The sequence below is a fragment of the Akebia trifoliata genome, chromosome 5 (assembly GCF_017979445.1).
Source record: "Akebia trifoliata isolate Shusen 1 chromosome 5, ASM1797944v1, whole genome shotgun sequence".
Taxonomy (NCBI): Eukaryota; Viridiplantae; Streptophyta; class Magnoliopsida; order Ranunculales; family Lardizabalaceae; genus Akebia; species Akebia trifoliata.
This window is the reverse complement of record NC_141379.1, coordinates 14,611,022-14,632,403: the sequence shown is the minus strand read 5'-3', so window position 1 is coordinate 14,632,403 and position 21,382 is coordinate 14,611,022. Positions and strand designations below refer to the sequence as shown.

Below are 21,382 nucleotides of genomic sequence, written 5' to 3'. Positions count from 1 at the left end.
GGTGACAATGATGATGATGATGATTACCATGGTAATGATGATGATGATGACAACTATGATTATCATCATAATGATGATGAATATGAAGATGGTTATGAAAACATAATAATGAAACCATTTTTTGCGCATTTCATTGTGATTGATAAAATTACAAAATGGGTCAGAGACAACTCTTTATTGTAGCTCAAATGTAACTTTGGATGCAAATGTAAGGCTTGACATAGAATGACATGTCTTAAAAAAAAAAGAACACAGAAAATATGAGAAAGCATTGAGACCCGCATAATCACCTCACTACTACTTGGATAAAATTTTCTTGGAATATTTCCCACAATTTCTTTATCTAAATATCTATATATATATATATATATATATATATATATATATATATATATATATATATATATATATATATATATATATATATAAAAGTATGGATTGTGTGGAGTCGATATTAGACATTGAGATGGTAGGTAGATAGTTCGATAAATGGACATGCGAATCAAGTTAGATGGTGTAGGGAGGTGGTTTGGGCAAGTCCTTGATAATGCCACAAAGATCAAGATAGTCAGGAATGTTGTATTCATCCCTCAGAGAACGAGCTGGTGAAAGGACACTAATATATAGTTGTTGTCCCAAGTAATTCCTCTCCCAAATATTCGACCTAAGGTTCCACATCCCGGCATTGTCCAATGTCAGCAAAATTGCTGCCCATGACTTAGGGTATACTTGAATTGTGTGCTTGCTCACTGCGTCTAGAAGATTATAGTTCTTTCTACGTTCTGGACTCCACCTCCCTGGTTCAATGGCTACAGCAAAAAAGGAATATCCATCTAAATGCCATGATTGTATTCCTTTCTCATGGTTCTCGAAAATGATCTCCACAAAATTACGATGTGTGCCATTCACTACTATTGGTCCTAATGTAATTCCACGTTTGCTACTTTCCGGTGTTGGTGCGTCCGCTATGGTGTCATATTTGAACACTTCAGAAGCTATGCCATAGTACTCAGCTAGCTTGAGTGGGGTTTTTGGGTCAACATGGGAGGCACCGTTAATGGCATACCTGAGCTTTCCATCAATGGTCCCAGCAGAGTTGATGATTTTGACGGTACGGGTGATATTGATACCGCCGTAGTGGTAAGAGCCTTGGGGATTGGGCCGGGCAGCACTGGCAGTGAGATTCCAACGGAAGGAACGAAATTGATTTAGGGACCATGCCCAACCCACTGGTGCCTCAGGGAGCACTGGTGTAGGGGGGGCCTTGTTGTTGGCATAACGGATTATGCCAGTGGCGGTGAGTACATATTTGGTGAAACGAGTAGAAGCCACCATGTAATAATCTCTGGGAGCTTGATCAGCCGTCACTAATACCGAGTAGCATTGTCCAAGGTGGACATCAAGGGAATCATACACATTTTGAACTGTATGAGACCCCTCTAATTCCACCAATTTCATAGAGTGTCCTTGGATCCTGAAGTTGAGGGAGCTTTTTATTCCAACGTTGCATATCCTATACCTATAGGTTTTCCCTGGCTTCATGCTAAAGAGTGGCTCGTCTTTGTCTGCGCCCTTTCCAGATTTTCCATTAATGAGGACACCGTCAGGCTTTCCGATAGAGCCTCTAGTATCCAACTTCGTTTTTAGAATGTCATGACCTTTAGAGTACCAATCACCAATTAGGACGGTGTAGTCATCTTCCGGATCAGCAAAAGGGACAGGAATAAGAAGGCGACTGTTTACACGAAGGCCTCCAAAGGCACCAGCAGCCTTGTGCATGGACAAGCTTGGGAAGTAGTAATAGCTACCTATTTGGTCCTTCACCTGGAAGTGGTATGTGAAATTTTTGCCGGGAGGGATTGGGCAATTGGTCCCAGGCATTCCATCTTGCCAAGAGTTCTTTCTTTGCTGGATTCCATTCCTGCAGTCATTCATTATCCCATTATTATTCATCAATATAAATAGGAGAGATGCTAACAACGCGGTATCAACATTAACCTTCACCTGGAAGTGGTATGTATTCTTTTGTATAGTATACATCCTTAAAAATAGACTCGTGCTGGAGTGACTTTAAAATTCATATCAATTCACACTTTGCTAATGTAGAAGTGTGCACGGAACGATAGATGCTTGTCACTTATATCTCAATGAAAAGCATCTATGATACACATCCATGTCAGTAAAGTATGAATCAAAGTGAGTTTTAAAGTCACTCCTCCAATATTATCCTAAAAAATAATATACTTTGGTTTTCGTGAAAATTAAGTTTTTTTTTTTTTAAACAATTATGTAAAAATATTTTTATAATTAACTTTTTGAGTACATTGCCAAATTACATGAAGATAAATGCATTTAACAGACAAATCTAAGTTCGAGGTTGCTAACATACCCACAAAGACAAAATATCATCAAAAGCTTAATTCTTTATCTCCTTCAACCCAAAAATAAAGGGCGTTTGTTAAGAGGCTGAAAGTTGGATATTTAATTAGGCCATTGCATAAGAGACTAAGGTTAGATCAGGCATGTCATTAATCTGAAAAGGTATCTTAAATATTCACCAAAACATAGGCAAACCGTCTTAAATAACCTATTTTATTATTTTTTAAAATAACAAATTGATAAATTTACCTTCATGCCCTTTCATCGAATGTGGGTTCCCAAGATTAATAGAGTGAAGAAAAATGGAAATGGATAACTTTTTTTTTTTTCCAAATTAACCAATTGGATATATTTTTAAAATATTTACATACCTGGTGAATTTATCCAGATGTGTAAAACGTTTTATAGTGAATTTAACATTATACCCTTTGATTTTGAAATATTTGACTAAAGGATAATAAAGGTAAATTTACCACAAACTATTTTTCTAGATACAAATAAACTTGTTCGAATGCATAAATATTCTAAAACTCGTCTGGGTACCAATAAAAGATTCTGAATCAATATGTACATAGCAAATTTGACCATACAATATACATAACAATATATTTTCATAAAATAAATAATTATGAAGGAAGCGACTAGTTGCACATTAGTCATAACCAGATGCATGTCATTACTTAAAAATTTGCCCATTGCACTTGGTTTGTATGATTGCACTCCAAAAAAAATGGAAAATAGTGGTGTGCAACTAGACAATCCCTTATGAAATCATTATATAGTCATTTTCATTAATATTAAAAAAAAATGGTATATAACCGTGACTTTTGGTAAAAGTAAATAGTAAAACAATCAGATAAATAGATATATATATATATATATATCTGATTTTTTTACTTTCTCATTTCTCTTTATGAAATTGTTATATATATATATATAATGATAAAATGACTCAATAAAACATTCGTGGTCTGTACGCGATTGACGTGGCAAGTGCACTAAATCATAAATCTTTTTCGTTGTGTATCTCGAAGAAAACGATCTATGCTTCTGTGCACTTATCACATCAACCATGTACAAATGGAGTACATTTTTCTAGTCTAATTATTATCTCTCTTTCCGAAATATTGAACATACGTGACTTTAGTAATTTTTGGTAAGTATCATTCAATTTTGATAAAACATTTTCTTTTTCTGTTTCTACATACAAGGAAAAAGCATCCAACTCTTTAATTATGAATCGCATGACACAACCAAAACTTTCAAATATATCCTTACCATGACAAGAGGAACGGCTCATCGAGGTTATTGAAGACGTTGACAACAATATTGTTGTTTGTGGTGGAATTTATGTTGGGACCAGGGAACTGGTTATTGATGAGAATTGCCCGCTGTGGAACGCCTAAAGGAGATATGGTACCGTAGGTAACGTTCCATGTGAAGAAAATATAGGGATCTTCTGCTCGGACCACCACAATGGCCGAGAAGCAAAACAACACTAGCGGTATCACCTTGTCCATCTTTGTGCTCTTAATTTTAATACGTAATCAATCTCCCTCTTCCTGGCTAGAAATAATTTATAAATAAAATCTCAATAAAACATAAAATTTTAAAATTTAAAGGAAGAAAAGACATATCACCTTAATTACCTCCACAAAAGACAGGAAGAAAGATGTAAAATAGAATTCCCTCTTTGTATTGGAAAATTGCAACAAAAAAAAAAAAAAATAGTTGATAAATTTATAATATATGTGTTTTCTACATAACTAATGGTTGAGGACTCTCCTCCCCACCTCGTTATGTGTTTTCTTTTCTTTTCCCCTTATTTTTAACTCTTCACCTTTCTATATAAATAGAGAGAGACGTTCAATAGGGGAGGAAACAAACATCCGTTCAACTCCGGAAACATCTCTGCACCCCTCACTCTATACTATTCTTTCAGAGTTTGAATTTTCTATTAATAATTGAGGCTGTTAAATGAGCAATAACAGGCAGCGCATGTTATTAACAAAAGCGAGTAGATTCGAGCAAACTATTCGGAAGTCCACGTCTCTCGGACCTTTTAGACCTGTCAAAGCCATCGAATGGTTTTAGCTGTTTTTTTTTTTTTTTTATAAAACAAAACAGAATCAAAACCTTCTGGTTTCATCTCTCGACAGAAATCTCTTCTCTCTCCAGAACCTCAAACACTCGATACTTTCGATCTCCAAAAATAACACTAAAGAAATCTCGATCTACTTCGATCTCTCATTGCCTCTCTCTCGATCTACTTTCTCTTGGTCTGATCTCTTTCAGAAACGAAGTAGACGAAGGAGATCTACGTTGCTGTGGGAGAGTCGAACCAGGTTTGAACTCGATCTCATCTCTCTCTCTCTCAGTCTATTCAGTTTATAGATATTCGAATTTTCATTAAAATTTGAAAATTTTCATCCCTAAACCGATTTTATGTAATTTGGACAGATTTTCGAATAGGATTTGCATAGATTTATGTCTGACATGCCGGATTTGTAGAGATTTCGAGCTTTTTCTTCATAATAAGGCTGTTGCACTCCAATTTACAAGTGTGTAGGCCATAAATCTATGAAGTTGTTGCAGTTTTTCTTCGTAACGAGTGTGTAGGCCATTTTTCGCCTAGCACTTAAATTTAAAAAGTTTGTTAGATTTTTTTTTTTTTTACTCTACTCTTTTTCTAAATCAGTGAATATTTTAATTTAACTATATTAAATTAAGTTAACTTTCAAATTTGAAGTAGGTGGGAATTTTATGAAGTTGTTAAATATGCAGGATCTGAAGGCATTGTAATCACAGTCATAGGAGGAGTTTACAATTTTATAGTCCAAATTGCAGAGCGACCATGGTTTTTAAACTCGGTATCGCGTCTTTTAAACTCGGTATCGCGTCTGTCTCGTTCAGCTCCGATACCGAGTCATCTTGGACGAGTTTTCCGATACGTTTGAGACGTCTCACGAGATAACTCGAAAATTTGTACATGAGTTGTAAAACTCGGTCAAAAAAATCACTTTGTGAGTTGGTCTCGTTCAGCTCTGATACCGAGTCAACTTGGGCGATACGTCTCGGTCTCGGACGAGTTTAAAAACCATGAGAGCGACTTAAAACTAATCTGTTTTTAATAGAAGAGAGAAAGTATAAGACATGACAGGTGATCATACTTTTGTATGAGAACTCCAATAGTGTAGCATTGACATCTTGTTTGAATGCATGAAACCCCATATACACTACGTCATATTGCGGGATAAACGACTGTCTTGAACAGTCGTTTTTGACAAAAACGACTGCCCCTGCAGTCGTTTGCGCAGTCGTTTTAAAAGGAGTCGCGATTAGAATGCGACTGTTGAAGAAAGTCGGGAAAAACGACGGCTTTAGACCGTTAAAACAGCCGTCGAAAAAAACGACGGCTTTCAACCGTTAAAATAGCCGTCGAAAAAAACGACGGTTCTAGGCAGTCGTTTTTACGAATTTACAATAAAAAAAAATTAATTTTCTGATTTCATAATTTGAGAATAAAATTGTTCTAAACTGACTTCGTTCCACACTGCTCTCAACTCTATGCTGACGTGGACGTGGGCCATAGATTTTTTCCTCAAGTTGTAAGATTAAATCCTTAATTTGATCATATTTCAATCCATAAAAATTATACACACCATCTATTTTAGAAATTAATAGTAACTGAAGGACTTGTTTTCTTCTTCTTCTTCTTTTATAGAATTTTTCAACAATTTCAAATACAATCAAGATCAATTGGTCCAACTGAAGTAGATGGTTCTTAATCTTCAAAAGAATTTGTACCCATTTGAAGATTTGAAACAATTGATTAGCTTTCAGTGTTCATATCTGTAGTTCTCCTACTCAACTGTCATTTTCCCGCTATCCGTGACAAAGTACGAGGAGATATAACCACGATCAAATTGCATCCCTTCCACTACATAAAGACTGTTCTCAGAGCTTTTTCCTTCTTCAAGTGTCACCACACCCTTTCTGCCCACTTTTCTCATGGCTTCAGCTATCATATTTCCTACATCTGCTAGTTCACTGTCTTCAACCTGCAACACCAAATATTATTTGAGGTAACTACTGCAGGGTCAAAGCAATAAAACTCATTGGAGACCATTAAAAGTTACCTCTTTCGACATTAGCTTAAGCTCAGCAACTAAAGCTTTGGTTGTCTTCTCGATACCTCGAGTAATTTGAACAGGGCTCGCACCAGCTGCTACCACCTGGATGAATTACCTCCTCATTAGTGATACATTTTGTCAAGGAAAGATGCTTTTTATAATTCTTATAGCAAATCAGGTGAGAATGCAAACCTTAACACCTTCAGCAATCAGACCTTTTGCAAGAACAACAGAGGTTGTTGTACCATCCCCAGCCAAGTCATTTGTCTTTGCAGCAGCTTGTCTCACCAACTTAGCACCAATATTCTTAACAGGGTCCTCTAACTTGTCTCATTAGTCAGCTTGCTCGATTTCTTTAGAATTTTATAATAAACATGATCTTGAATTTTATAATAAACATGATAAACATGATCCAATGAATGAAAGCAGATAATAAAAATAAATACACACAGTTGCCATCCACCAAGGTTGAGTTCCATCATTTGCTGGGCTGAACCTGGAGACAATGAATTAAGTAACCATCAGCCTTTTTATTAAGAGATTAGAGTATAAATAAAAGGGAAAAAACAAAACAATCAAGTCTATTACAAAGGTATACTCACCTCATGTTGTCGCTGTGTGCTTAGCCATGTCCGTTATGTTGTTCATCGAGAGGATTTTTGACCAATGTATAAACTAATTAAACAAAGGGATGAATTAAATTATAAAAATGCAAAGTCAGTTTATCTTAATTTCACAATGTTCTAACAAACAACCAACAACTATCTACCTATCTATCTATGAAAATGATACTAATATAGTCTGCCCCCATGAACATGCATGCAATATGCTAAATAAACTACTAGAGAACTCAGTTGCTGCAACCTCAGAATAGATTGCCTTCCGGTCTCTGTTGATCATCTGCATTAAGGTTTCCCCACCCACCACCCCAACAAGAAGTATTTCATCAGATCTTCTTGTCAACCCACACAAACAAAACTAAAAGACAAACTTTTGTTAACGCCACCTCAAATCATATGTAAAATCAGAACACTGTAAAAAATGGATTCAAATATTTTGTCGAGAATTTAAATACTTGGTAGTGACTCTTGAGCTCTCAGTCACATTATGCCAGGTGTAATGGGACATGACAATCCCGCAAAAGAACACTGTGAGAATAGCACTTAAATCGAATAACTGCAATACAAATTGAATTTACCAATGTTAGGGGTAAAGTATTGAAGATGTTGCATCCAATTCAATCTAAATGGAGAATTTTAAATAAATAAAAACAGGACCCCAGGGAGGTAACCCAAAAATTAGGGGGGGGGGGGGGTAAGAAAAACCTTACTTCTGCTAGCATGTAGGATAGGTAAGCCATAAGCATCATAAGTGCAACCTCGCGATCAGTAGAGTGCCTGGAATTCGTGAGAACTAGCCATTAGGTTTTTCCAGAAAAATGTAATAAAAAATTCATCAATTATGCTTCCACCACATCAATTGTGTGGGATGATACAAAACTGAATCTTCAATGAGCTCAAATACATTAATTTGTCCATAAAAAGGAAAATCTGAGGTAGCATCAATTAAACTAGAAGGATGACAACAATAGCATTGCAGCAAATGCGATGCAATCAGTGGGATGGGGCCCATCACCACAAGTTCTGCCACTATATGTGAGGTTGTTAGACAGTTTTTTCCAGTCCACGGGATAAGTAAATTATTATTTCTCACATAAAAAATCAGGTACTTTGTTTTACCAAAACCTGATAGACAAGGAAAAATGATCATACATAACATTATGAGACTAGATGGACAGAGAGCAGTAGTTGAGTTCATAATTAGAAAAAGTTTCCAAATTCAGAAAAATTTACACAACAATAAGCATTATGAAAGTGTAAGAGTGATTTCATTAACCAACCTGCCGAAGTACAACTTTTTGATAATATACGCACTAAGTAGACCAACCTGAAAGTGAAAAAGAAGAAACGTCATAGATCCGGTTGGATAATTCTGGGCCATTCAACAATTTTTTAATAGTTCCCAATCCAGCAATCGTTTATTTCTCAAGGCCGAAGAACACATGATACCTGTTATTAGTAGTTGTTCTGTTATTTAGTTGCATCGAACCTATTAGTTACAAGTTTTAAGTAATTTTGAGTGTGTTTTAAGTATTGTAAGATCAGACGACTACCTAGAATCACTTGCTCGAGGTACAAAACTCCCCGGTGGAAGTGAAGGATTCACACCATGGAGATTTGAAAGATAATGTGAAGTTGTGAAATGTACGAATAAGACTTTTGTTATGATGATATATGTACCAAGTATGTATATTTGTTTCTCCACTGAAGTTGAGAACTTCATTACAGATTCTCCCCTTGATGCTGGGCATAGTTACAATATTTTGGATCCGTAATTATTTGGTGAGGCCCACAAGTAGTTACATTTATAAAGCAGTCACATTTATAACAACTTCCATTATTATCGTATGACATATTAGAGCACATAAAGAGTAAACAATACAGAATAAATGGTACTATGTATCCCAAGTTTTTAGAGACAGAAAAGTAAACATTGGAACATCATTAACTATCTATCATGTGGTACTATGTATCCCAATGAAATCTGCAAACTATTTACTGAAATATTGGTCTCGGACAATATTTAAAATCATGGTAGAAATTGAAGAAGATTGAGGAATCAGACTCGAACATATTGAACATGTTTTCTGATTAGAGGATAAATTAATTCTTTAGTATCGTGTCGTGAGGTTTAAATTAAGAGAAGTATGCTCTATTTTAGTTGTAGATCATCCAATGGTATCAACTATAGGGACAATATGTTCATGAGGTTGATAACATCGATTGCCACTCCTTAAGTCCTTATTCCTCAAACCAACCCCAAATCAAAAGCGACAGAAACGCATCCATCACGTTGTCTACAACACAGCAATGGAAAAGTTGCTCAAAACAGCCCTAATTAAATGAGAGATAGAGAGAGAAGCCAAGCAATAAATTTATGAAGGGCTTAAGAGGTTCATGGAAGAAATCTTAAGAGGTTTATCGAACCCAAGTGACAAATTAAAAGAGTAAGATTACAAGGCCAAAACAGATTAGAATCTTAGGAGGTACATTCTCATCTAGAATATTACAAACATCACCTAGAACATTAAGTAGCTATGCTTGTCTCTCTGAACAACAACAAACTCGATTTACCAAGGATCTTGGAATCAATTGTTTTATGGGCAATCTGTTTTTGGTATGTTGGGACAATCAAATTTAGCATAAATAAGATCATGCTTGGAAGGATGATAACACAATTATATACGCTAGATAAAGAGTGCCCTAATCAACGGTAAACTATAATATTCTGGGCATCTATATGCCTAAGAACAAACAATGACAACTTTGGTTGAAATGAAACCTAGTACTTAAGGAGTCAGGAACACTTCCCAACCACACAACTCACTAACAAAGAATTCCTATACAATTGAACTCTACTCTTTCTCCCCAATAAAAAGTTGATTTATACTAAGATGTTAAGTGAGCAACTTTAGCCCATAAAACAAATGGCTAACATTTTGCACTGCAACAGTAGACACACTACCGAACCACGTAAATTCTGTGTTTTTTCTGTGTGATCATTGTTTTCTTTGTTGCTTTTATGTCATTTTTGTTGTTGTTTGGTTACACTTTATACAAGAAATGTCATAATGTCAAATAAGGATCATGGGTAAGGCTCACTGAAACCTTTAACAGTCCTACACACAGTTCAACTTGGAGCACTCTTCAGATATTTTAATTTGAAAGTTGCCTAAAATACATGGATTCAATTACATCATACAAGACCACAATAAAGATTTAAGAATTAAGTGGCTAAGTGTCATTACGCATAAAAATTTCAAGAAAAGTCCTCTATGCAATTACATCATACAAGAACAGATAATGATCTAAGAATTAAGTAAAAATCAGAATAAAATTTTCGAGAAAGTCCTCTACAACTATCAACTAAAGATTATTTGTTCAGATAGTTTAGCTACCCCAATTCCAATTACTAATGGGTTTCTTGTAAAACCTTTTAATTCCAAAAAAAAAAAAAAAAAAAAAAATAAAAAAACAACCCAAAGTAAATTGAACCTAAATCACAAATGGGTTCTCTCTAAGCTCACCTGTATTGGCTGTTTAACTTCAATTTGGTATTGATGGTGAATATGCTTCCACTAGAATTTAACAATCCAACTCACTGATTCTTTGTTCGTGAGGCTTTGAGCTTGAATGAGGTTTCTATAAAATCATGCGAGTGACTTTTCTTCACACCAACACCATTGGCTTTGTCACCATCTACTCTCAGCCTACACAACCACAAGCCCACAGCTATGATTTGAGTACCAGCATGAATAAAGTACGAGCAAGAGACACATATATAACTTCAACTAATATCCCATCAAATGGTCAACATGGAATTTAAGGCCTCCCCGCATGGAAGCTTAGAAATTTTTTTTGTTAAAATGTAATTTTTACTATTTTAGAAATTATTAAGAAAGCTACTAGTATTGGAATACAGGCAAATAATGTAAATTTAATCACCCACAAACCTTCTAGCTTCTTCATCCCGTAGTTTAGCGTCCATTTCCTTGCTTGGAGGATATGGTGGGAGGCTTGAATGCTCACACACATCTGTCCTCACAGTTTTCTAAGAGAGCACAAGGGAATAAAAATGTATCAAAAAAACAGAGAGATGAACACTCATTGAAAAGTGATACATATGAATTTCTTGTTAACTAACTTGATATTCAACAAACCTTGTAAGAGGAAAAAATCATAAAGTAAAGAAATTAGGAAAGAGTACATTGCAATCCATACACTCATGCAACATTTTAAATGCAATGTTTGAGTTGTATATTTAAGTCAATTAAACAAAAAATCTAAAATGGTAAAACATAGTAGGATGGTCAGAGATAACAACAATTTCATGCAACATTTCAAATGCAAGAGCTTGCCAATCCCAAATTTCTTAGGAGAGAGTAGGAACTAAAAGGTGCTTTGTAGGCTATAATAATTGGTAAAAGGCAAGCCAGTTTTTTACACTCCATTGGGTATCTTAGACAAATGATGAAAATTTTGTGTGGCCAACACTTACAAGATAGATGAATCCCATTTACAAAAGGAGACAATCATAATCACTTGTTAGAGTCCAACGACTTTGGAATAAGTAGAATTAAGGTCGAGTATATGGATTTTAAATTCACTATCAACACCAAGGATTTTAAGTGTAATCTCTGCTAAAGAGTATATGAGTCCTTTTTTGTGTTCCAATGTCTATGATTTGCTCAATCATAAAGCAATAATGGTAACAGAATGCGTTTATTAATGTTAAACTACACATTGAAAAATGTATTGCAAGAATAAGCAAGAAACTTACAAATTAAGAGATGCTTCGAAAATAGATGGAACAAAAGTAAGGTTATTTACATTATTAGGCACCATGGGTGCTACAATATTTGTAAACCCCAAAGGCAAGCTACCAACAACATAATTGTACAAGCTGCTAACATAAAGGAGGTAGGATCCACCACTCAATGGGGTCATCAACTTGATCAAGACATAAGTTTTCTTCTTTACTTTGTTAAGTTTCTTTGCTCAGATGGTGTGATTTCCTGTTCAGAATGCCTAAGGATTAATGAGATTCTAGACCTCCAAGAACTAGTGAGACTTTATTTGTATCCTCTTCTCACATATCTATTTTTGTTATCACACTTCCAACAACTAAGTCATACACCTATGTTTTGCTACTAAAGGTGGATATTTCCTACAACTACCATGCATTAGTATATAAACTACTAAAATTGTTGCAGATTTGATAGTTATAATTCCACTTATTTTAAAACTAGAACCAACAAAAACCAGAACCGAAAAAATATAGTGGTTATAATTCTTATTTTCATAGGAACTGAACCAGAACCGACTCATTGCAACCTGTACTTGTCTTCTTATGTAATCTTTACTCCCAATAGTATAACAAGATTTATACATACATTTCTTGTTTCCAAATATTGGGAACTACTTTCAAGTTTCAACACTACAAGAGCCCTCTTTGTCACAGACACAATCACAATTCAGCATACTAAGAGAAAAACTTTTTGAGGGACAACTACAAATTAATTAAGCTGAGCAGTTTGGGAATAATAAAAAAAAGGATTGAAAAACTGCAGCATCAAATCATAAAAAAGAAGTCCAACTAAATGAGTTTGATTCATAAGAAATCGGATTCCCAAAAAATTATAAAAAGAAAAAAATCAGTTAATTCGTACTAAACTATGATGAAGTATAAAAAAAATTCATGTGCAGATTACTAGTTAATGGACAACTATTAGATAGAGGAGCAATACTCATATCAGTACAAGATGGTTGAAAAGATGTCACATGCCTTTTCCATACATGAGGCACACATCCAATTATTAGATCAGATGTTCAAAGCCAATAAAAGAACACCAAACAAACTATAACTTTCAAGGATCAAAGCCAAATATAGTCATTTGAAATCAGCAAGTATATTACATAACATAGCAGAAACTCCAATTAACACAATGTGCATAATTTGCAATACACTCATTATTTACAAATCAAGCTCAGATCAGATCTTTGAATTGACCCGATCCATTGCTAATCCTCCAAAAAAGAATGACTTCAAATGAAAAAAAATATCTGAAACCCTAAATTAATTAAGGAAAATCTGATATTCAATAAAAAAAACTTTAATATACCTAAAGATTCGATCACAAACCAAGCAAAGGGAGGGAGATCGAACAATGCCCTAAAGCTTTCAATCAAACGCCGATCGATTCTGCCGTAAAACTTGCAAATCGAAATCTGATTGCGTCTTCAAAATCACAGATTATGTGGGTGAGAGATCGAGCGAAGATCTTTCACTCAAACTCCGATTGATTTCTTTACAAAAAAATCGAGACAGAGTCGAGTAAGAGAGAGAGATAGATTCAAGAAAGAGACTGACAGATTCGATAGAGAACGAGAAGAGCGACGGATGAGAGAGAGAGAGAGAGAGAGACCGATTCGAGAGAGAGACAGTCGAGAGAGAGAGAGACAGTCGAGAGAGAAGAGAGTAGAAGTTCGACTGTGGCGGAGATCGAACTTCTGTAAACGAAGGTCAATAAGGAGTTTTTTTAAGAGTGACTATTGGCACCCCAACTTTTACTTATTACCGCCCGTGTATGTTGAAACGACGGTTATACGACAGCTAAAAACTGTCGCAATTAACGACAGCTTGTAGCAGTCGTTTTTAGCGCAATTTGGCGTCGCCGAAAACGCAATATGACGTAGTGATATAAATATTCAAGCCACATTGTGAGTCTGTTTTTAAGGTTGATCTGAACTAACCCTGTTAATTGAATCTGGAGTTTAATTAAAGACAAAATCCTTGAACAACTTTAAATTGGTAGTCCTCAAGCTACACTTTTTTCCAATACAATGAGCTCCACAGAAACCTACAGAACTTATGTTTTGGAGGCGTTCCAATATTTTCTAATCATTATCTTGTAGGAATCTTGAGTGATTACTCGTTGAAATTTAAGTCAATAGGGGGTCACAGAATCCCTCGCATGGTTCTAAAAGCTTTAACACTTTTAGCAGAGTTAGAAGTTTCAAGCTTGGCAGATTTGTGGTGATTATGATCTCCTCATTATAGAGATCATACACGCTAAAAATTGTCCCTAGATTTGTCTCCACGTCGATCGTACAAACACGTGTACAAAACCTTGAATGATTAATCGAATCCTTGTGGAATTGTGCATCATGCGGTTGCCTTTTGTTTTAATCAATTCTTCTTGAAAAGTTTAAGGAGGGATTATGAAGATGAAGTTGGGATAAGCTTCAAAGTTAGTTCTGCATTGAATCGTCTATTATCAAAATAAATTTATATTTATATTTTCTTAATGAAGATTATTTGTTATAAACACAAATAATTTCACCTGACCTTATTTGGTTTGTACCGGTTGCAGGATGGACGCCGAGTGCATGTAATTAAGAGTGATTTGGCTGAATCTAACAGAATTGTTGGGGAACTGTTACAACTTGGTGGCTACTTGAAATTGATAAAGTTGGGTCTTAAGGTTAGGCATAGAATTTGAACTTATATATTACCTTTCTAGGCATGATTTTTTAAGCTAAACTCTTTAAGGAGTATATTTTGGTTGATTAGGTTCTAGGGACATACCCATAGGTTGAGCATGTCCTTAAGGGAACCTTTACTTTATGCATGAAATTGTGTCCTCTAGGGGCTATTTTTGTTGGGTTAGAGTGTTAACCATAGATCTAAAGAGATTTACACTTTTGACTCATAGCCTTATAAAATAAAAGAAGGTGGTATGTGTTATGTGTGTTTGCATGTAATTTTCACAAAAGAACTTATTCATGGACTTAGATAAGGGAGATTGGTTCACATTGTAAAGTAAAAGAAAGTGGTGTATGTTATGACTGAAGTTTTTGGGTCAACATGGGAGGTACCGTTAATGGCATACCTTAGCTTTCTATCAACGGTCCCAGTAGAGTTGACGATCTTGATGGTGTGGGTGGTATTGATACCGTCGTAGTGGTAAGACCTTGGGGATTGGGACAGGCAAAACTAACCATGAGATTCCAACGGAAGGAATGGAATTGATTTAGGGACCAGGCCCAACACACTAGTGTCTCAGGTAGAGTTGGTTTTGGAGGGGCCTTGTTGTTGGCATAACGGATTATGCCAGTGGCGTTGAGCACGTAAAACGAGTGAAGGCTACCATGTAGTAGTCTTTGGGAGCCTAATCAACTGTCAGCAATATTGAGTTGCATTGTCCTATGGGTAAACTAGGCATATGAGATTGTAGTTCTTTTCCATTTATTTCCAATACTTTTATCATTTCCATTTATTTCCAATTATTGGTAACTTGTTGTAAAATCCTTATACAAAGGGAAAATTACTTGACATACCTATAATAGGATTCTCTTGTTAACTACCTTACAAGACTAGAATTTCTCATAGATAACTACCATTCACCCCACACGACAATAAAAAAGCATTAATTAAAAAATATTACCATAGCTAACCACCACCATTTCTACCTTCTAATCTTAAGATGGGACCCCCCCCCCGCCCCCCCGCATCAGATGAAGCAAGAGAATCTGATACTTAATTAAGAAGTATATGAATTGGCTTTTGATATTGTATCGAGTGATTATAATCATGTTTCTGTAATGATATATCACGTAGATAAATTCCATTTTTTCATTTTGAAAGATTATTTAGGCTTAAACCTAGTGCTTGGTTAGTTGATATTTTGCAATGCAAGTTTGAGATAATTGGTTCAATTTAGAAAACACTATCGACAAATTCTCATGGCACATCATAGTGCCACATATTTGGGCAATTTGGATCAACGGACTCGTGCCATGACTGATCAATTTCACCCATACATCTTTATTGAATTCATAAAACTATAGTCTTTTACTCAATGTATCCATTTACACACATTATAAGACTTCCTAGCTTTTGTTTTGTTTTTTTTTTTTTTATAATTGAATTGCAGTCAAAATCTATTCGTGAATCTTGTCATACATGTATACCTTTTTTTCCTTCATTTTTCCAATAGGCATCAACATACCCATGCTTTATAGGTGTGTATATAAGTACTCGAGTTTGTACTTAATTATATTTGTTGAATCCACCATAAGAAATCTTGTATTATTCACACTTTAAGAGGTTTGGGTTACTAAGCAACTCATAAATTTTTGCACTTGTGGTACTTAAGATTGAATCTCCTTTTATAGAAAAAAAAAACAATAATTGTATCAAGCTATCAATTTCTGTATGCATTGAAATTAATTTTCTGATCCGATTTGTTGATATTTGTCTTGTGATATTGCAAAATTAATTAAATGGATTTTTCAAGAATCTTAAATTTAAAATGTGGGAAGAATGTTTAATTTTGTTTAATTTTTTTCTTTTTTGAGGAAATTCGAGGCCATCGGATTTAGTTAGCTAATGCGACATAAAATAATGATGATGATACTTTGACCTTAAGATAGTCTTTCATCGTAATAGAGATTGATCATCTTGATCGGGCGAGCTTAGTGCCTAAGACCTTCCGAAACCCGTAATTTGACTCCTTACCCATTTCTCATTCTCATTGACTGATCCAATTTGGAGTCATTTTTGATTCCGAGACCGAAACTAGGTAGCGACTGCCTATTCTTAAAAAACCCTCCCAATTTATCACAAATACTTTTTATTTTCATGTAAAAATTATCGAGGTGCTTTTAGCTAAATAATGGGCATGCTGACATATCCATTAGTGGTGAAGAAGAAAAAAAAAGATTCACGGTCAAACTAGTAGCATACAATCCTCACGGAGTAGCCACACAACTTGACTGTGACCAGGACATGCCGTTACAGTGGCCATATGAAAGACATAATGTAGTAGAGACAGTTATTGCTCACTTTTTCAAAATTTCACAATGTCGATCACAAGAAATAGCCTTCAAAGATAGAAAAGGTTGAATCACAATAGGGTATGAGAGATATTACCATGAGTATTGCAAGTTTCCTTGTGCTTTAGTACAGCAACTCCGGGAGAGCATTCGAGGCACAAGAAGGAATATCATGATTAATAGCACAACTACCCAAAGTATAGTATAGATAGAATGCGTGTCAAAAGGAAAATACTCAACAATGCAAAGTACATAAAGTAGGGGTTGTGATTTCATAGCAACTGGATATGAGAGATGTGGCGTCCCGCTAAACGCTAACACAAATCCCAAGGCCACCTCAAAATTACAACATGGCTCCCCCCTATTTATTTTAGCATTCCACGGAACTCAAAAACATCGTAATCTAATATACCACAAATTCTAACTATATAAAAAAAATACGAAAATAATAGCGAAAGACTAAAAATATCTAACCCGTGAGTATATCAGAGTGCGAAAGTTTACAATATACAAGATTACAAAACTATATACATCTCTGATGAGTATCTCGAAATACTGAATTATATGCACATTTCTCGTACATTTATCTTTATTTTTGTCCATATTTCTCCGTACTAAGTAATAATCATGATAAGCCTCGAAACACCATATTGCATGTTAATTAGGCTTAATTTTATATAAATAAATTCATTTACTAGATAAATTTAATTACGTGTGTTTCTTGTGCAGAAAATCAACATTTAGAAACCAAAATCTCAAGACAAAAATATTTGGGCCCACTTTGGAATGTCTTAATCCTTAACTCATGTTCTCATCTTTTATCTTTTTGTGCAAAGAAAAGTGGAGGCTACTTTACACTCTTCTACACACATTTTTCTCTATAAATAGAGCTTCAATCTCTAGAGAAAAGCTCCCTCCCTCTTAGTTCTCTTATCCAAGACTCCTTTAATCTAAAGCTCTTAGCCTATTCTCTTAATTTTTTTTGTATTTTTATCTTCTAGTTTAGTTTGTTTTTGGCTAAATAGTCTTGTAAGAAGTAGAAGAAGAAGAATTTGTAAGTTTATCCATGAAATGAAGAAAAGTTATTTCCTCTCTTATCTTCCTTCTCTTGCAATGACATTAAGCAAAGCACACCTCCATTGGAGAGTGGAGAAGCCTAGAGCAAGTTCTTGTGTTGTTTCTACTTTCATGCCTTTCTTTTATCTAAAATTCTTATGAGTTATCTTTATGATTTCTTATACCTTTTATTCTTAATATAGATATTTTATGTTTAGATTAGATCAAGATAAAGTATGCTTAAACTAGTAATTGGTAGTAGGAAATTCAATGAATTCTATTTTGTTGATGTTCTCTCATTTGATTTCATTTGCTAAACTTTTCGATATAAGGAGCTAACACCAAGCCCTTACGATTGAGTTATAAAAAGTCTAGAGACTATGAATTGTTCATCATCATGTTCTAGGTAGATCCACCTCCAATAGTGCTTTAATTTTATAAGTTTACTTGCTTTTAACATCATTTACTTTAGTTCATTTTCTAGCAATTTTACATTTTCTTATAAGTTCAAAAATACAAAGAAAAACAGTTTTAATTCCTTTTAGTTAATTTGAATTTTATCCTCTTAGCTTACCTCTACTCATCCTTTTTCTTGAGTTCGATCCCCTACTTGCCCCACAAGTAAGGTAAAAAGTAAGATTAATATTAACTCCGGTGAGAAGAATAACGATAGTCCCATCAGAATTTTGGCTTCGTTGTCGGAGAAAGGTAAAGGTAGTAGTGGTAAATTTTGATTTAAAATTCATTTCTTTCATTTTTATTTTTCTTTTTCTTTTGGTTTCTTTCTGTAAGTTCAAGCATTCTTGAGGCTTGAAAAAAGAAGGAAAAAGAAAAAAAATTTAAAAAAAAAAGTCATTCTCGTGTTCTTTTCACCCTAGATAACAGAACTTAAACTAACTGTAACTTTCTACTCCGATCTCCGATTAATTATTATAATATATCGATTTGTGATAGAACGAAATTTTCTATAAAATGTGACCAAGTAACCAAGATTTTTGTAAGTCAGATTCTATTTTTGAGTTCGTTTACTATCATTTCTGCTAACATTTCCGTTTTGCTCCTTGTAGGTGAATATTTTTTTTTCTTTTTTTTCTTCAATTTTCTTTTATCTTTAGTTAGGTTTATTTTTCTGTTTTAGAAACTTTTGTATAAGATTCCTTGTAACTTTTTTTTAGTTATCCAAGAAGGCTTGGATTGTAATAGACTAAGGAAGGACGACGGGTGAACTATACTGTCACGGCTCCTTAGGTTCGTACACCAAAATTGGAATTGGTGGCTTAAGTCGACTCAAACCGTCTTCACCCTGTCTAGCACGAGAAGTAATCCCGAAACACTCACATCTCTCTGTTCTAGTGGGTTACTCCTTGCCTTTTGTGTTATTTTTCTAACATGCACATACTTGGAATTGTTAATTAAATAGTAAAGAGCACCCCTCTCCTAGGGATGGCATGATAAGATAAGGATTGGAAGTCATTACCAATTCCTTGCTTTAATTAGGATAATCAACTCACTAGTCTTCCAATCAAATTAAATAAAATCAATTAGACTTGACTATAGGGTCCACGAGCTCAATAAGAGAAATTTCGCTTCAAGTTGTACCAATTGCATTTTTTGATCATCTTTTGTATCTAGTAAGATCTTGCCCTTTAAGGGGATAGACTCATTTTATTCAAGATAAGAAAGTGATTTAAGAGTGCCCTTACTTATGCATTGTGCGCCACCTCCGATATGGGATCCGAATAATTCAAAATTGACTTCATAGAGCTGAGTTGGAAGGCTAGTTGTGTTATTTCTACCCAGTTAGGAGCTGTCTAGTTTTAGGCAACCTATCTAATTCCAGTCTTTTCTTTTCGTGATTGTTTGATCGACTGTATGATTTGCATGCTTGGTAGACGTTCACAGAGCAACGTATTAGTACCATTTGATCCTAAGATCGAACAGTATATAGATATAGAACCTCGAGCAGATTTACGTTGTCATGGAGTTTAGCAGAGAATCTTGGATCCCATGCGTCCTATGTGATAATTATGGTCATCCTCCCGAGTGTTGTCCGAGTCTACCCATGTTTCATGTTACACATGCCAATATGCATCATCCGAAAAATTCTTATTGGATGGAAGCACCTAGTTCGTTCAACCAACCATACCACATAGATAATTGGTTTCCCTCGGATACCATACTGTGTCAGTATGAGTTCACTCAGGATAGTCATTTTGATAACCATGATGATTTTTATATGCACGACACCTCGATGATGAATCCAACCATAATTCCCCAATAATCCTATGATTCTCAATATTTTTTTGAATATAGAGCTGTAGAGCTAGAGACAACATTCAATGACTCATTTTTGTCCTCTCCCCAACTTCATCATTAGAGTCATTAATGATTGAGTTGTTAAATCAACAACAATAGTTCATCCAACAACAACAGTTCATCCAACAACAACAGCTCCATCAACAACAACAGGATATAGGTCAAGCCTTAGCCAGCATAGGAACTCAATTGAGTCACCTAGAGCTCTCTTTAGAAGAAGAAAATTTTGATAAATTCGAAAATGAGGATATCTCCATCTTAGAAAGTCCACATTCTTTTAAAATAACCTTAGTGACCAGTTCTACTCTTTTGAAGATTTTGATAATTGTCCATCAATAATTAATAACCCCGTCTCAATTGAAGTTCAAATTCAACCAATGAGGTTACAATTCCAACCGAAGCAATGATGGAAGTCCAACTAGGTCAACTTACTATGCCCTTAAAAGAAAGATAAAATAGTCAATTTTCAAATGAGATAACCCCCGAAAGCCAACCAATGTTTCAAATTCCCAATGAGCTAACCAATTGTACAAATTTGGTTAAGGAAACTAATCCACCATCAGAGGAAATTGTTGTTCAGGAATAATCAAGGATAAACTTTAATTTGTTAGTCACACCAATTTCGACCACTACTGATCTAACCTCGTACCCTATTCAGCCTATCCTTTCACAAGATTGTAAAGACCATGCCTGTCTTACAACTTCCATTCTCTTAAGAAATATGATGGTTGAGAACTATTTCTAAAAGGTGATGATGCTAAGAACTGAGGATATGTAACACCCCGTATTTTTAACTCGTATCTCAAGGAAATCAGAAAGTATTTATTTGAAGAATATTTTAGAAAGGAAACTTAGAGTCAAGTACCCGGATTATGCTATGTTCATTTTTATTGAAGATCGACTTCGCCATTAGTTTCAAAACGATCGAAATATATACTTTAGCCTATAAGCAAGTTTGAAATCAAGTTCGGGTGAAAAAGTTAACAAATCCTCGAATTTCGCGTCGAGTGGGACCCATACAGAAAATTTTCGTTAGAGGGA

The 21,382-nt window shown here is 34.9% G+C and overlaps 1 protein-coding gene and 1 long non-coding RNA gene across 5 annotated transcripts; one reads left to right on the top strand and one right to left on the bottom strand.

The window, feature by feature from the left end:
* Window positions 1-467: 467 nt before the first annotated feature.
* On the bottom strand, window positions 468-4,169 carry LOC147401540 (L-ascorbate oxidase homolog). 4 transcript variants are annotated; one of them, XM_086442855.1, is made up of 3 exons: window positions 4,029-4,169; window positions 3,658-3,945; window positions 468-1,921 (listed from the first exon to the last, which is right to left on the bottom strand). In XM_086442855.1, the coding sequence occupies exons 2-3, from the start codon at window positions 3,897-3,899 to the stop codon at window positions 508-510; spliced, it is 1,656 nt and encodes a 551-aa protein (XP_086298981.1). In that variant the 5' UTR covers window positions 3,900-3,945; window positions 4,029-4,169; the 3' UTR covers window positions 468-507. The 4 variants fall into 4 exon arrangements, with proteins under 4 accessions (XP_086298981.1, XP_086298983.1, XP_086298982.1 ...); XM_086442857.1 differs by having other exon boundaries at window positions 3,658-3,941; XM_086442856.1 differs by having other exon boundaries at window positions 4,020-4,164.
* On the top strand, window positions 4,004-21,108 carry LOC147401539 (uncharacterized). Its single transcript, XR_015178547.1, has 3 exons — window positions 4,004-4,724; window positions 14,506-14,616; window positions 17,699-21,108. It is a non-coding gene; the product is annotated as an uncharacterized LOC147401539 (long non-coding RNA).
* Window positions 21,109-21,382: the final 274 nt, after the last annotated feature.